Genomic DNA, 16,401 nt, shown 5'->3' with positions numbered 1-16,401 from the left:
AGTCAAAGCTATGGTTTTTCCAGTAGTCATGTATGGAAGTAAGAGTTGGACCATGAAGAAGGCTGAGCATTGAAGAGCTGATGTTTTTAAAGTGTGGAGTTGGAGAAGACTGTTGAGAGTCCCTTGGACAGCAAGGAGATCAAACCAGTCAATCCTAAAGGAAATCAATCCTGAATATTCATTGGAAGGACTGATGCTGAAGCTTCAGAACTTTGGCCACCTGATGTGAAGAGCTGACTCACTGGAAAATAATCTGATGCTGGGAAAAATTGATGGCAGGAGAAGGGGGTGACAGAGAATGAGATGGTTGGATGGCATCACCGACTCAATGAACATGAGTGTGAGCAAACTCCAGGAGACAGTGAAGGACAGGGAAGCCTGGCGTGCTGCAGTCCATGTGGTCACAAAGGGTTGAAGAAGACTGAGTGACTGAACAACAACAAAGCATGCCCTATGGAAACTACCCATAGTCCCCTGCCAAAGGATTTACCAGTGAACCTATGTAGCAAACAAAAGCATGTCTCCCCTACATTTTGAACCAGCTACAGAGCTATCCTTAAACATTTTTATTATGCCAGTACATATGAACAGTAGTGGGGGAAATAGATGGGAAGGAGAGAAAGACAAAGAGAAACAAAAGATCAAACACAGTCTCTGGTAATTCCATCTCCCGGGGCGCTTCTCATTCATTCACCTTCCGTTGCATGTGTCCTGGACATGTGTTCTTCAGTATCGTAAAATTCAGAAAAAAAGTACTTAATCCAGCTTGTCCTGAACCAGCTGCATTGGGGTCCTGTCTCGATCATCACCTTCCCACTTATCTTTCAGAGGCTGCATATACGCTGTTGTTATATGATGAGCTGCTGGAATGGTCTGACCGGCCCCTCCGGGAGTTCCTGACCTACCCCATGCAAACGGAATGGCAGCGCAAGGAGCACCTGCACCTCGCCATCATCCAGAACTTTGACAGAGGCAAGGTAAGTGGCCCCAGTCACCTGTGTCCTTTCCCAAGGTGACTGTCACATCTCCTTTATTTCTAGTTCATTGATGGCCACCTCTTCAAGCAGGGGCCCTCAAATTTTCAGTGTGCATTAACTCCTGAGAGTTGACTGAAATTAAGATTCCCAAGCCCCACTCCTGCAAATTCTGATTGAGTAGGTCTGGCTTGCACCAGGGGGTTCTGCGATTTTAATAAGGACTCCAGAAAATTCCAGTGTGTATGAACTTGAACCCCATCTTGAGAGACCCTCATCTAGAGGTTTCAACATCCAGGCATTTTATTAACTGAAAAACCACTATCACACCTCCCCTACCTCCCCTACCTCCCCAAATTGGCACATAGTAATCTGTCCCAGTCCACTTTTTTTTAAGGTGAAATAAATGAAACTAAATTTATTTACAGCATTTTATGACATTCCGTCATATACTCAGAGTTGCCATGGGGTGTTGAAAACCTCCCTGAGCTAATAAAGCAATTCAGCATGTCACTTCCCTGCCACCTGCTCCCTCTTCAAGGATTTGCAATGCTCTTGGAAAAAAACGTGAATCTGACCCCAGTTGATTTGAACACTTGGATGCTTTGGTGATACATGTCTTAGATTTAAATATATCTTTCAAAGTTCCAAGGTTAAACAGGAAATGAAAATACACCCAGTGGCTGTCATTCTTTTATAAAACATGATTGGGTACTCCTAAAAATTTGATGCAAGGGAATTGCTTCTTTCCTATCCTCTTCTATTATTTATCTAACTACACTGACATACCGTTCATTACGTTAATAGCAAAGAAATGCCTCTGTGTCCTCCTGCAGTAAACTTTCCACCTGTAAGATAAGCTGTTACAGAACCTCTCTTGGCCCATTCCCAGGAGTCTGTGCTTTATGAGGACTTGGAGACTATGGCCCATGGGTCAAACAGCTCACTGCCTGTTTCAGTTCAGCCCACAAACTAAGACTCACTTTTACATTTTTAAATGCTGAAAAGAACTAAAAAGAAGAATGGTATTTGGCCTGTGAAAATTATATGAAATTCATATTTCAGTTGTCAATAAAGTTTTATTGTAACACAGCCAAGCTCATGCGTGTCTGCGGATGTTTTCATAGTTTAATGGCAGTGGTGACAAAGGTTGTATGGCCCACAACACCTAAAGCATTTACTGTTTGGTGGGAAAATTTGCAGACACCTGAGCTAGATCAAAGAAGTTTTACATTTCTGCTGAGAGTAACCAGCTGGCTTAGACCCTTGGAGTTTACAAGTATGCTTGGGCCAACAAGGAATCCACTGAGCCAGCTGTGGATAATTGGACCTTAGGGGTCAGTGGCAGTTCCACATATCCCAGCCCCGAGGGGCTGCTCATCCATCTCCTTGGCCATTGTGGAATTGCAGTTATTTCAGCATGATCGTTTTGTCTATTTTTTAACTATAAATTATTACTTTATTTTTTTTCATTTTATTGAAGTGTAGTGATTTACAATGTTGTGTTAATTTCTTCCGTGCAGCGAAGTGACTCATCTGTACATATATATGTTCTTTTTCATGTTCTTGTCCATTTCAGTTTGTCACGGGATGTCGGATATAGTTCCCTGTGTCACACAATAGGACCTTGTTGTTTATTCATCCTATATGTACTAGTTTGCATCTGTTAATCCCAAACTCCCAATCCATCCATCCATTCCTTCCCCACCCCTGCTTGGCAACCACATGTTTTCCATGTCTGTGAGTATGTTTTTGTCTCATAGATGTGTTGATATGGGTTGTATTTTAGATTCCATATAAAGTGATATCATATGGTGTTTGTCTTTCCTTGACTTACTTCACTTAGCGTGATAGTCTTTAGGTTCACCCATGTTGCTACAAATGGCATTATTTCATTCTTTTTGATGGTTGACTAATATTCTAATGTATATGTGTGTGTGTGCACCACATCTTCAGGATAATAGTTTTGAGATGATACCAGGAAATGTTGTTTTTGCACCATATGTTAATGATTTGTAGGTTATCACTTTCAACTCTCTAAATATTTTAAATAATGAACTTGTTAATTACATGCTATTTTCATGCTTAAAATTGCAGTGGTACTATTAAGGGTAGGTTTTAAAGTTTAAGAAGTAAGGCTTGATCATCTGAGAGCGGTCCCCTCTTGACCTCTGGGTGGAAATTAGTAAATGCCGTGAGATTGTTAACATTTATGTTATTCATTTGTCCACAGTGTTGGGAGAATGGCATCATCTTGTGCCGGAAGATTGCAGAGCAGTACGAGAGTTACTATGATTACAGAAACCTGAGCAAGATGAGGGTAAGGTACCTGCATGCATCCTAATCAGGTTATGGAATCCTTTTTTAGATTAACTTCCCCACATGGTGCTAGGAAGTCAACTTTGTGATCGTCTTGATGTGTCTTGTAGAAAGCTTTTGAAAGATACCTTTCCTCTGAAGCATACTCCTCTATTTATCCAGAGAAATAGCATGTTGACCTGTGTGATGCTTTTGATTAATATGCAAAACGTAAGCTGTTGATCTATTCTAAACACTACATCTGAAATATAACATTTAACCCAGGATTAATACTTTTTGTTGGAAGAGCTTGTCACTCACACACAAATCTCAGTAATATTCCATTCTTAGTCCCATAATCTGTGCAGTAAAATAGGAGAAATGGCTAGCTGACGCATTTTGAAAGATTTGGGGGCTAACTTCTGAAGGTATCAAATCTTTTTAGCTTCAGAAATGTTTTTATTTGCTAAAACTGAAACCAAGGTCTTAGTACCCAAGAGCTCAAGGAGTTTAATATTCTGTGTCCCTAAACCAAATCTTTTATATTGAGGTAGCCAAAAAGTTCGCTTGGGTTTTTGTGAAGCATCATACAAAAACCCAAATGAACTTTGGCCAATTCAATACCTTTTCTTCTTGAAGGTTCAAGCAAGTCCCTCTGGTACTCCACGTCCTTATTCTTGTCAGGTCAAACATTTTGTATCATCTTGTTACATTTAAGCTCTTCAGGGCTTCTAAAACAGGATCATCAGATTATATATACACATGCACATACATATATATTTTTAAAAATTATGATATTGCCTTTTTATTCCAAGGTAGTAATATAAGAGATAATACTCATAAACCTTTAACAACCCAGTATCCCTTATACCACAAGTAACTTCTTCCTCTGGCAGGAGCCAGCCCTGTACTTTGGGTGTACTATTTCATGTCAGGAGTTCATCGATATTTCTCCTAACAGGAAAACCAAAGAGAAAAGGCCTTGTTTTAACTTCAGCCCATCACACTGGTTTTGGCAGGCACTGCAGTTTCATATAAAAATGTCCCTGTGCTTCTCTTTGCATCCTGTCCCTGAAACAGAAGCGAGGTTACAGTGTTTACCTGTGAGGGCCCTTGGGTGCCATAGTCACTAAGATTTTTATAAACTCAAAGCTTTGCACTTCATGCCAAGTGCTCTTTTGGGTGCTGTTACTGGGGGCGGAGAAAGGGGAGATATTTTCAATTGCAATATTAGTCTTTCTCTGGAAACCCTGGGGATGATAATACCATGAATGGAAAACCATAATCTTTATGTACTTCATGCTTCCAACCTCATCAAAGACACACTTAACAGCCTTCAGCCCCCACAACACTTGCACTATGGGCCCCGTTTGGTTTGTTGGTTTATCCCCGTTCAACCTGTACAAGGTTACATCTTCCAGATGTCCTGAATTACCATGACCTAGGAGAACTGAATGCTCAGGTGAGTACAAGAATTCTCCAGAAAGATTTTGCCTCTAAGAGTTCATGTTAATTTTTATTATGAAGAAAATATTTTGATAGACTATGTGCATAGAAATCATTTCCTCTGGTGAGAACATGTAGTAATATACTCGATCCTTTAAAGCAGAGGTCAGGAAACTGAAGCCTATGGACCTCAAAGAATTGAGTAGTTATGACAGGGATTAGGTGACTTGTAAGGTCTGAAATATTTATTGTCTGGCCATTTACAGAGTAAGTTTGCTGATCTCTGCCTTAAAGCATAGAAAAGGAGTCAACCTTCTTTTCTGCAAATGGAACTAAAGTGACATTCTCTTTTTTTTAATAGAAGAAATAGCCTCTTCTATAAAGTGGTAGAGCTAAAAGATGAGATAAAATGATTAAAACGCCCCCTGTTCTTTGCTAGATGATGGAGGCCTCTTTGTATGACAAAATTATGGACCAGCAACGTCTTGAACCAGAGTTCTTCCGAGTTGGATTTTATGGGAAAAAGTTTCCATTTTTCTTAAGAGTAAGTAATATACTACTTGATTTGCTTTCATGCTTCCAATATAGATACCCCAATCAAGCAAACTAAGATACGAATGACATATTTTCCTTTTAAGGCAGGTAATAACATCATGAGATTCTCTTTTAACTTTAGTTTGCAAACATCATACTCATATAGAATGCCTTGTTTTGAATAATTTCCCAAGTTTTCAAACAATCAGTTGAATTTTCTTCCTACATGTCAAAGCTTATTATATTTGAGGAGCAATCTTTGACAATTACAGTTGTTTCCCTTGTATAATTGGTAGCATTACTTCTGTTCAGCGGGCAATTTCCATAGAGTGAGTCTCAGAGAAAAATGGCGGGCGCTATAGGGCCTGGGAGTTGCAGACCGCAGAAAACACGACAGTTTCACATCTTGTGGAAACTCTGCCTCCAGGCTCCAGAGGACCATTGTTTGTCCTACCTGACTTTGAAAAGACAAATGCCACCCAGCAAAGACATTCAACTTATTGCTAGTAGAAACTATTTCTACAAAGGGAAATTTTCGAGAAAGGTACCTACCAGATAATAAAATATTTGACTCCATTCTTACCATTGTTCTCATTTGGCCAAGTCTCTTATGTGCTGAAATAACTTACGTAACATTTCAGTTTGTAACATCTCATTTATACTCACCTAAAAGCTCCGCCAGTATGCTGGCTCAGACGGTAAAGCGTCTGCCTACAATGCGGGAGACCTGGGTTCGATCCCTGGGTTGGGAAGACCCCTGGAGAAAGAAATGGCAATCCGTTCCAGGACTATTGCCTGGAAAATCCCATGGACAGAGGAGCCTGGGAGGCTACAGTCCATGGGGTCGCAAAGAGTTGGACACACTGAGCGACTTCACTTTCACTTTCAAAAGCATTGATAAGGACGAGAATACACCTTTTCCAGCAACTAAAGAGGAGTGACAGGAATAATTTGTAACATTGAGTGAATTCATTACAAACTTTCAATCTTAAATATCTTCCTTTAGCTGTTGGTCAGAGAAGGCAATGGCACCCCACTCCAGTACTCTTGCCTGGAAAATCCCATGGACAGAGGAGCCTAGAAGGCTGCAGTCCATGGGATTGCTGAGGGTTGGACACGACTGAGCGACTTCACTTTCCCTTTTCACTTTCATGCATTGGAGAAGGAAATGGCAACCCACTCCAGTGTTCTTGCCTGGAGAATCCCAGGGACGGGGGAGCCTGGTGGGCTGCCATCTATGGGGTCACACAGAGTCAGATAGGACTGAAGTGATTTAGCAGCAGTAGCAGCTGTTGCTACCTATGAATAGATACAGGAAGGGGGTACTTGAAGGAGGACAGAGAGGAGAAACATTTGACTTCTTTGCTTCTTTAATAATCGTTAATGTATCTGCCTTTCAGAATGAAGATATATGTGTGTGTATGTGTGTGTGTATGTATGTATGTCAAAGATTCACTTAGTATCGCATAAAACAAATGCTCAAATAACAAATCAGTCATCTAACTGATTGAAATAACCATGAATTTGGGTACTACAGACCTAGGTATAAAATCTCTTTGCTGGGTTAAGGAGGATCCACATACATTGTCGGCTCTGCAGATGGACCTGCCTGCAGACAGAGGAAAGCTTGATTCCAAATCAAAACTAGTGGCAAATTCAGAACACTTGCTGAATTTGAAAGACTGTGTCTTGAAAGTGGACACACTGGTCCTGGGCTGTCATCAGCCACCTCCTGCAGAGTGCAGGGTCTGGGTCCAAGTTCTGAGGGGAAGGAGGGACATTCTGGAGCTGTGAGCAGCGCAGAGGGCTGGAGACCCCACAGTAGGGCCCAGACATGATTCTCATGCTGCAGACCACCCCTTCCTCTCTTGGCTCAAAATAATGCGATGATTCTGTTTTATGGAGTGGGCTACCTGATCCATTATGCACAGTAGATACAGTGCTTAGGGACCATAATATTCTTAGATGGTTCATAAAACTGTTTTCTTTTAAAAATCAGAAGAAAACAGTGAACTTTCAGGTTAAAATACATATTTTAACATATGTTAAACATATTTTAACATATGTTAACATATTTTAAAATGTTAAAATACATATTATAGTGTATATTATGGGTGTGAGTGCACACTGTCATGCCCGATTGTTTGCGACCCCATGGACTGTAGCCTGCCAGGCTCCTCTGTCCATGGAATTTTTCAGACAAGAATACTGGAGTAGGTTGCCATATCCTCCTCCAGGAGATCTTCTCAACCCAGGGATTGAACCTGCATCTCCTGCATTGCAGACAGATTCTTTATCTGTTGAGCCATCAGGGAATCCCATAGTGTATACTCTACACTAGATTGTTATTTAATTGTGTATATTGTACATTAGGTTATTATTGATATTATTTGTCTTTATACCAAATGAGTCATACAGTATGATTTTTAATATTTTTAATAGAGAAAGCAGCCCATAAAAGTTGTATTGTAGCCCTGATCAAATTCTGAATTCAGCTAACAAGTGTATTATAAAGTACCCTAGAACTCTATCACGTATGTGTGATTAGTGGTAATTAAAAGTGTAAAGATTTTTAAAAGTCAGAAGTAGTTTAGGAGCCATATTTTTAAAGGAAATTTGGCAAATTAGGAGATGTATCAGCTAATAAAATGAATTTTGTTAATCTATCAATTGGAATAGACCAATAAATATATCATCTTTCTTTTGAAAACAGCTTTTCTAGAAATAAATGGCATTTCCTTCTAAATGAAAGAGAAGCGTCACCCTCTATTGGTTTCTAAATGGCACTGCACCCTTTGGAATCACAGGACTAGACTTTTTAAGAGATCAGGTTCTATCTAGTCTGTTCTTTGATTTAAAAACAAATATCAACTTTAAAAATTTCCTTTCACTGTGTGATCAATTTCCAGAGAATTTTTATTTTATTTTTTATTTTTTTATTTTTTATTTTTTTTATAATTTTAAAATTAACCTCCTCCCTCCTCCCTCCCCATACCATCCCTCTGGGTCATCCCAGTTCACCAGCCCCAAGCATAAAGCTCAAATAAATTGATATGTTTGTGTTATTGAGGTAGCTTTTTTTACCCTTATGGAAAATGAGTTCTTTATCGACAGTGTTTAAATGCATAAAATATCTTTGAATAGTGATTTGTCTGAGGAGGATGATTGAGGTCAAGAATGGGAAAGATATTTACTTTTTATTCTATGCTTATACTATTTGGGAATTTTTTATCCCATAGGTATATATTTCCTTTTTAAAGAAAGACAATTTTAAAAATTAACTATTAACAAATTGTTGTTCAGTCACTAAGTCCTGTCCAACTGTTTGTGACCCCATGGACTGCAGCATGCTATGCTTCCCTGTCCTTCACCAACTCCTAAAGTTTGTTCAAACCCATGTCTGTTGAGTCAGTGATGTCATACAACCATCTCATTGTCTGTTGCCCCCTTCTCCTCTTGACCTCAATCTTTCCCAGCATCCAGAGCTACACAAAGACATGTACATGAGTATGCACAGCAGCATTATGCACAATTGCCTAAAAGTAGAAACAGTCCAAATGCCCATCTACTGATGAATGGATACACAAAATATGGCATAGCTATACAATAGAATATTCAGCAATAAGAAAGGAATGAAGTACTGATAAGGCTACAAAATGAGTGAAGCTTGATAATATTATGTTAAGTGAAAGAAGCCAGTTACAAACAGCCACATGTTATGTAATTCCATTTATATGAAATGTCCAGAATAGGTAAATCCATGGAAACCGAAAGTAGATTAGCCAGGTGCCAAGGGGAGAGGGAGCTGGGGAGTGACTGCTAATGGGTACAAATTTCTTTTTGCAGTAATGAAAATAATCTGAAATTATATAATGCTGATAGTTGCACAACTCTGTGAATATACCAAAAACAACTGAATTGCATACTATAAAAGGGTAAATTTTATGGCTTGTGAACTATATCTCAAAACTATGGTTTTAAAAAATAATTGATGGAAAGAAAGCTTATCTCCTTTTTATTTCTCCATAACTCAAATATTAGTCCCCAAATTTATGTTTATTCCAAAATTATTTCTTACTACCTTTGAATGACCTTACACTTAGAGGCATTCCCCTAATTTTACAAACTGTTGTGACATATGAGCATTGCTTTAGAACTGTTTCAGTTTTCAGATACTTATTTGGGGACTTCAGTAATATGCAAGAAGATATGTATTATTTTATCAAGGAAATTTATATTTAAATTTTTTAATTTTATATTGAGTATAGTTGATTTACAATGTTGTGTTAGTTTCAGGTATACAGCAAAGCAACTCAGTTACATGTATACATGTATCTGTGGCTCAGATCATGAACTCCTTATTGCCAAATTCAGACTTAAATTGAAGAAAGTAAGGAAAAACCACTAGACCATTCAGGTATGACCTAAATCAAATCCCTTATGGTTATACAATGGAAGTGAGAAATAGATTCAAGGGATTAGATCTGATAGACAGAGTGCTTGAAGAACTATGGACAGAGGTTCGTGACATTGTACAGGAGGCAGTGATCAAGACCATCCCCAAGAAAAAGAAATGCAAAAAGGCAAGATGGTTGTCTGAAGAGGCCTTACAAATAGCTGAGAAAAGAAGAGAAGTGAAAGGCAAAGGAGAAAAGGAAAGATATACCCATTTGAATGCAGAGTTTCAAAGAATAGCAAGGAGAGATAAGAAAGCCTTCCTCAGTGATCAGTGCAAAGAAATAGAGGAAAACAATGGAATGTGAAAGACTAGAGATCTCTTTACACCACTCCAGTACTCTTGCCTGGAAAATCCCATGGACAGAGGAGCCTGGTAGGCTGCAGTCCATGGGGTTGCTAAGAGTCGGACACGACTGAGTGACTTCACTTTTACTTTTTACTTTCATGCATTAGAGAAGGAAATGGCAACCCACTCCAGTGTTCTTGCCTGGAGAATCCCAGGGACGGCAGAGCCTAGTGGGCTGCCTGTCTATGGGGTCGCACAGAGTCAGACACGACTGAAGTGACTTAGCAGCAGCAGCAGCAGAGATCTCTTCAAGAAAATTAGAGATACCAAGGGAATATTTCATGCAAAGATGGGCTAAATAAAGGAAAGAAATGGTATGAGCCTAACTGAAACAGAAGATATTAAGAAGAGGTGGCAAGAATACACAGAAGAACTATGCAAAAAAGATCTACACAAGCCAGATAATCACAATGATGTGATCACTCACCTATAGCCAGACATCCTGGAATGCAAAGTCAAGTGGGCATTAAGAAGCATCACTACAAACAAAACTAGTGGAGGTGATGGAATTCCAGTTGAGCTGTTTCAAATCCTGAAAGATGATGCTGTGAAAGTGTTGCACTCAATATGCCAGCAAATTTGGAAAACTCAGTGGTGGCCACAGGACTGGAAAAGGTCAGTTTTCATTCCAATCCCAAAGAAAGGCAATGCCAAAGAATGCTCAAACTACCGCACAATTGCACTCATTTCACATGCTAGTAAAGTAATGTTCAAAATTCTCCAAGCCAGGCTTCAACAGTATGTGAACCATGAACATCCAGATGTTCAAGCTGGATTTAGAAAAGGCAGAGGAAGCAGAGATCAAATTGCCAACATCTGCTGGATCATCAAAAAAGCACAAGAGTTCCAGAAAAACATCTGCTGCTAAGTCACTTCAGTCATGTCCGACTCTGTGTGACCCCATAAATGGCAGAAAAACATCTACTTCTGCTTTATTGACTATGCCAAAGCCTTTGACTGTGTGGATCACAACAAACTGTGGAAAATTCTGAAAGAGATAGGAATACCAGACAACCTGACCTGCCTCTTGAGAAATCTGCATGCAGGTCAGGAAGCAACAGTTAGAACTAGACATGGAAAAACAGACTGGTTCCAAATAGGAAAAGGCGTACATCAAGGCTGTATATTGTCACCCTGCTTATTTAACTTCTATGCAGAGTACATCATGAGAAACGCTGGGCTGGAGGAAGCACAACTAGGAATCAAGATTGCTGGGAGAAATATCAATAACCTCAGATATGCAGATGACACCACCCTTATGGCAGAAAGCAAAGAACTAAAGAACCTCTTGATGAAAGTGAAACAAGGGAATCAAAAAGTTGACTTAAAACTCAGCATTCAGAAAACAAAGATCATGGCATCTGGTCCCATCACTTCATGGCAAATAGATGGGGAAACAATGGAAACAGTGACAGACTTTATTTTGGGGAGCTCCAAAATCACTGCAGATGGTGATTGCAGCCATGAAATTAAAAGATGCTTTCTCCTTGGAAGAAAAGCTATGGCTAACCTAGACAGCGTATTAAAAAGCAGAGACTTTACTTTGCCGACAATCTGTCTAGTCAAAGCTATGGTTTTCCAGTAGTCATGTATGGATGAGGCTGGCAATCACAAGGCCTCTTTGGCCAGTCTTTCTTCGAGTTGGACTATAAAGAAAGCTAAGCACCAAAGAATTGATGCTTTTGAACTGTGGTGTTGGAGAAGACTCTTGAGAGTCTCTTGGACTGCAAGGAGATCCAACCAGTCCATCCTAAAGGAGATCAGTCCTGGGTGTTCATTGGAAGGACTGATGTTGAAGCTAAAACTCTAATACTTTGGCCACCTGATGTAAAGAGCTGACTGTTTTGAAAAGACCCTGAAATGGGTAAGATTGAAGGCGGGAGGAGAAGGAGACGACAGAGGATGAGATGTTGGATGGCATCACTGACTCAATGGACATGAGTTTGAGTAAACTCCGGGAGTTGGTGATGGACAGGGAGGCCTGGCGTGCTGCAGTCCATGGGGTCGCAAAGAGTCGGACATGACTGAGCAACTGAACTGAACTGATACATGTATCTATTCTTTTTTAGATTTTCTTCCCATATAGGTTATTACAGAGTAGTGAGTAGAGTTCCCTTTGCTATACAGTAGGTCCTTGTTGAATATATTTTGAGCAAAATAAATAACAAAGCCTCAGAAGGTATGACTTCAATCAAGAAATTTTAAATATAGGATTGTTTGTGGGGAGGGCAATCCTGATTCCTAAGGAGTCTGTCTGAGCTTGTGTTTCTCAGGGGTTTATTGGTTTATTGAGTGACTTGTGGGGCATTGTGGCAGGTTCTCAGAGCTCAGTTCTGCTGCTTGGTTCCTCTGCCTGCAGCTGCTTTTTCTCAGCTGCAACCCTGAGCCCCTTTCCCAGAGTGGTTTCTAACTTCCTCACTCTGGCCCAGAGTGCTTCCTCACTGCATTTGGTGCAATCACAGAAACCTCCCAGAGCTGAGAACTGCTGAGATCATTGGGACTTAACTCCCCAGACCACGAAGCACTTTACTCCTTAAAGATCCTCAGGGCATCTTATCCCGCAATCTTTCTTGGTCTCTGTAGCTCTTAGGAGTTTTTCTACGTACCAGGCCACGTTCAGAACAGTGGGAGCTAAGGCCTTGGACTCAGACCTGAGCTTAAATCTCATACATGTGGACAAAGTATGTAATGATCTTGATCCTCAGTTCCCAGCTACAAAATGGGGGCGGGGGACACCCTCTCAAGTTTCTTTGGGTTAAATAAGGTATGTGCTGGCTGTGCTTAACAGTTATAATTTCATTATCATTAGACTATCATTAAACTTCCCTGGTGGCTCATGACAGTCAAGAATCCACCTGCACTGGATTTGGGTTCGATCCCTGGGCCAGGAATACCCCCTGGGAAGGGAATGGCTACCCATTTCTGTAGTCTCACCTAAAGAATTCCAGATGAGAATACAGGAGGCTGGCGGGCTACAGTCCATGGGGTCGCATAGAGTAGGACATGACTGAGTGACTAATACTTTCACTATAAACTGTCAGGAACAGTTGTTCCATATCGATAACCAGATCGTGAAGGTACTTGTTGAGAAGGTCCCCATTCTGCCAGCTCTGTGGCCTCCATCAAGGATAACCTTCACCGTTTTTACCTGAATGAGAGAGTCCTAACTAACAGAATATTTACATGTATTGTAAAACCAAACCAGAAACAGACAAAAATTTGTCCAACATTTAGCAAGGCCTTAAAAATCCCCAATGTTGGCTTTAGTCAGTTAACAGAGGTCCTGGCTACAGGACGCTGAGCAGAGTCAGGGGTGGCAGGGATGCTTGCAGCAGCAGCCCTGCTGAGAGCTGGCATGCAGGCGGCTTGGCCTTCCTCTCCATGGAAGGATCTAGGTGTGAAAGGGTTAAGACCGATCTCTGTGACCTTTATAGAAAGAATGCATAAAATGTATTTTTAGGGATTGTGCTTACTTTGCTTTCTTCCAAATTGAGAATTTGCCCACTTAACTTCGTTATACAGTTTTTAAAATACTCTGTAACATGTGTTCACTAACATTCGGAGGGAACACGGTTGCTTTGTTTTGTACTTTGGTGCTCTGAGAATCAGACACTCCTTTGCACCTCATGCAGGTGAACCTGGAAGAGTGAGGCATGCTGTGGAACTTACTAGAAGCAATAGAGAGTGATGCTTCTGACCTTTGCCCTGTATTTTTAATATTCGTACAAATTCTCTAGACTGTTCCAGTGTGGGTTTTTTTGGTTATATTCTATTGATGTTGGGCCTATGCTTAGTTACTGCCAGAGTTGCATATTTTGGCTTCTCTCTGTAGTGATTGCACTCAATTACACAGTCCTAATGTTTCTTTTTCTGATTTTACCTCCAGAATAAAGAGTTTGTGTGTCGAGGGCATGACTACGAAAGACTGGAGGCCTTCCAGCAGAGAATGCTGAACGAGTTCCCCCATGCCATCGCCATGCAGCATGCCAACCAACCCGACGAGACCATCTTCCAGGCAGAAGCTCAGTGTATCCACACCTAGAAAGGCCAGATTCTGACTAGGTCCTGCTGGCCTTTGGCTGCAGAGTGTTTCTGTGCAGGTGCTTCAGGCACTGGCCCCTTGTCAGTAGCCCTGTTCTCATTCTCCTTCTTTCTCATCATCTTAATTTTAGCTTCGCTCCTTCCAAACAGAATTATGCTAGATATTCTTATAATGTCAGTTGAAAAGAAACCCCGTAAGGATTCTGTTAAGAGAATTATTTTTTTCCTTTTAGTTACAGCTTTTCTATATCTCAACCCTGCTTTAAAAGCTCCTTTTTAAGGATTTCCCCTAGAATAATTTTCCTCTGGCATCCCCTGTAGAAATGGGCTTCCCAGGTGGCTCAATGGTAAAGAATCCACCTGCCACTGCATGAGATGTGGGTTCAATCCCTGAATCGGGAAGATCCCTTGGAGAAAGAAATGGCAACCCACTCAAGTATTCTTGCCCAGGGAATTCCATGGACTGAGGAGCCTATTGGGTTACAGTCCATGGGGTCTCAAAGAGTCAGATGCAACTGAGTATGCCCATGTGCGCACACGCACACACACACCCTGTAGAAACTACTTCAGTTCAAGGAAATGATAGCATTATGTTTACTGGCATATATCACTTACCCACTTTTCCTTTGATATTTTTATTCTGGATGAAAGGGAAGAGGAAGAGGTAGCCCTATATCTTTCAGGGACTCTTAACCATGGCATTCCGGATAGCATTTAACAATTGTCGTGTAATCGACACTCCCATTGTGCAAACATAAACAACTCAACTGAAATTACACAGGCATTAGAGACAAAGAAACTTCACTCCAGGACTCCTTTATGAATTGTTCTTTCTTCCTGAAATTGACAATCTTAAAGAAGATCAGAAATTCCACCCTGAAAATTACGGATACCATTCCAAAGTAGAAACTTAAATGTACCAGAAGCAAGCAATTACTTAAGGGAAAAGATTTTGCTATCTTTCTTTGAATGAGAAGAAAAGATGGTAAATTTATAAGTAAATATAATACCTCTTTAATGTAGTTTTCAAAAATACCAACTATAACTAAACACTCTGCTTATGCAATACAAGGTTTGGGAGAGTGGATACCTCAAATGTGCAAAGGCTAGAGACAGGGAACATATGAGTTACTATCAGTACTGGTTGCTGTCTTTGGTTGTATAGGTGTTTATACATTATTTTACAAACACATTTTAAAAGGACCATACATGCACTAAAGATAAAAGAGAAAAGCCTCATAAACAAGGGTTAAAATTAATACAATCCTTAGTACCTAGGATCCAAGCCATTCAAACCTACCCCCACTCCCCAAAAAAATCTATGATAAATGAATTCACAGGAAATAGAAATTTCAAACTGGTACTTTGTCAAAATGACCTATGTGAAGCTATTTTAAGGCTTGTAGTTTGAGAAGTGATTTGCTATGAACTGAGTTCTTGGTACCTTCTTGGCAGTTTTGACTTTACCCCAGTAGAAACACTCGCTTGTTCACCATCCCTTTCTTTCTGCCATAGCTCAGGTCAAGCCACATGCCCCAGGGAGTCTGCCAAATCAGGTTCCCTCCTTGACTCTTGAATCCTAGATTTGCAGATATACGCCGTGACTCCCATCCCAGAAAGCCAGGAGGTCCTTCAGAGAGAAGGTGTTCCAGACAACATCAAAAGTTTTTATAAAGTGAATCACATCTGGAAATTCCGCTACGACAGACCGTTTCACAAAGGCACGAAAGATAAAGAGAATGAATTCAAGGTACTGAGCAATTCTTATGATACATGGTTTCCTCAAATATTTTTTTATATCAAGATGCTTGTTAAGTATTTACTCAAGACACAGGTGATAAAACCAAAAGGTGGTCTAATTATTCTTAAACTCTACCGCTTATCAGGGTGACATGAGTTGTTTTCTAACCAAGCAGATTTGTTGGCCTGGGAATTCTGACTCATTGGGTCACAGAGGAGGCCCTGAAGTTTATGATGACTCTAATGGCAGTGGTCCTCTGTCCAGTTTTTGAGATCTCAGGGTTCAGCTCAGTCCTCCATTCATTCATGTTGAACCAACTGTGGGAACCTCAGGTATTTATTCTCAGATACGGGAGACTGGCATGAGTAAAGGATACTGAAGGAACAGGTGATTCTGAGATAGAACCACTGGGGAGGCTCCTGGCCCAGTGAGAGAGACCATGCTGTCTTCTGCTGCTTTTTCTCGATAGAATGATGTGTAACTCAGACATCTGAGAGGACCAACCATAGATTCTTTGCATGGCTTGAGTTTTCCATCCTCAGTTCTGATAAGCCTTGCTCGTT

General features: G+C 40.4%; 1 protein-coding gene across 5 annotated transcripts in view; it reads left to right on the top strand.

Annotated features, from left to right (window-relative positions):
• Positions 1–16,401, top strand: part of DOCK4 (dedicator of cytokinesis 4) — a 479,600-nt gene that overhangs the window by 428,483 nt on the left and 34,716 nt on the right. For all 5 annotated transcript variants that reach the window (XR_015162547.1, XM_086396606.1, XM_086396604.1 and 2 more), the window contains 5 exons: positions 829–977; positions 3,208–3,294; positions 5,158–5,262; positions 13,943–14,084; positions 15,681–15,847. Coding sequence is in view for 4 of the 5 variants with exons in the window: in XM_086396606.1 (XP_086252732.1) it covers positions 829–977; positions 3,208–3,294; positions 5,158–5,262; positions 13,943–14,084; positions 15,681–15,847 (650 nt within the window). In the remaining variant the exon portion in view is untranslated. The remainder of the gene's footprint in view (positions 1–828; positions 978–3,207; positions 3,295–5,157; positions 5,263–13,942; positions 14,085–15,680; positions 15,848–16,401) is intronic.

The sequence above is a fragment of the Bos grunniens genome, chromosome 4 (genome assembly GCF_055505025.1).
Source record: "Bos grunniens cultivar Pamir isolate PY7600 chromosome 4, Bosgru_T2T1.0, whole genome shotgun sequence".
Classification (NCBI taxonomy): Eukaryota; Metazoa; Chordata; class Mammalia; order Artiodactyla; family Bovidae; genus Bos; species Bos grunniens.
This window is presented reverse-complemented; position numbering and strand designations above follow the sequence as displayed.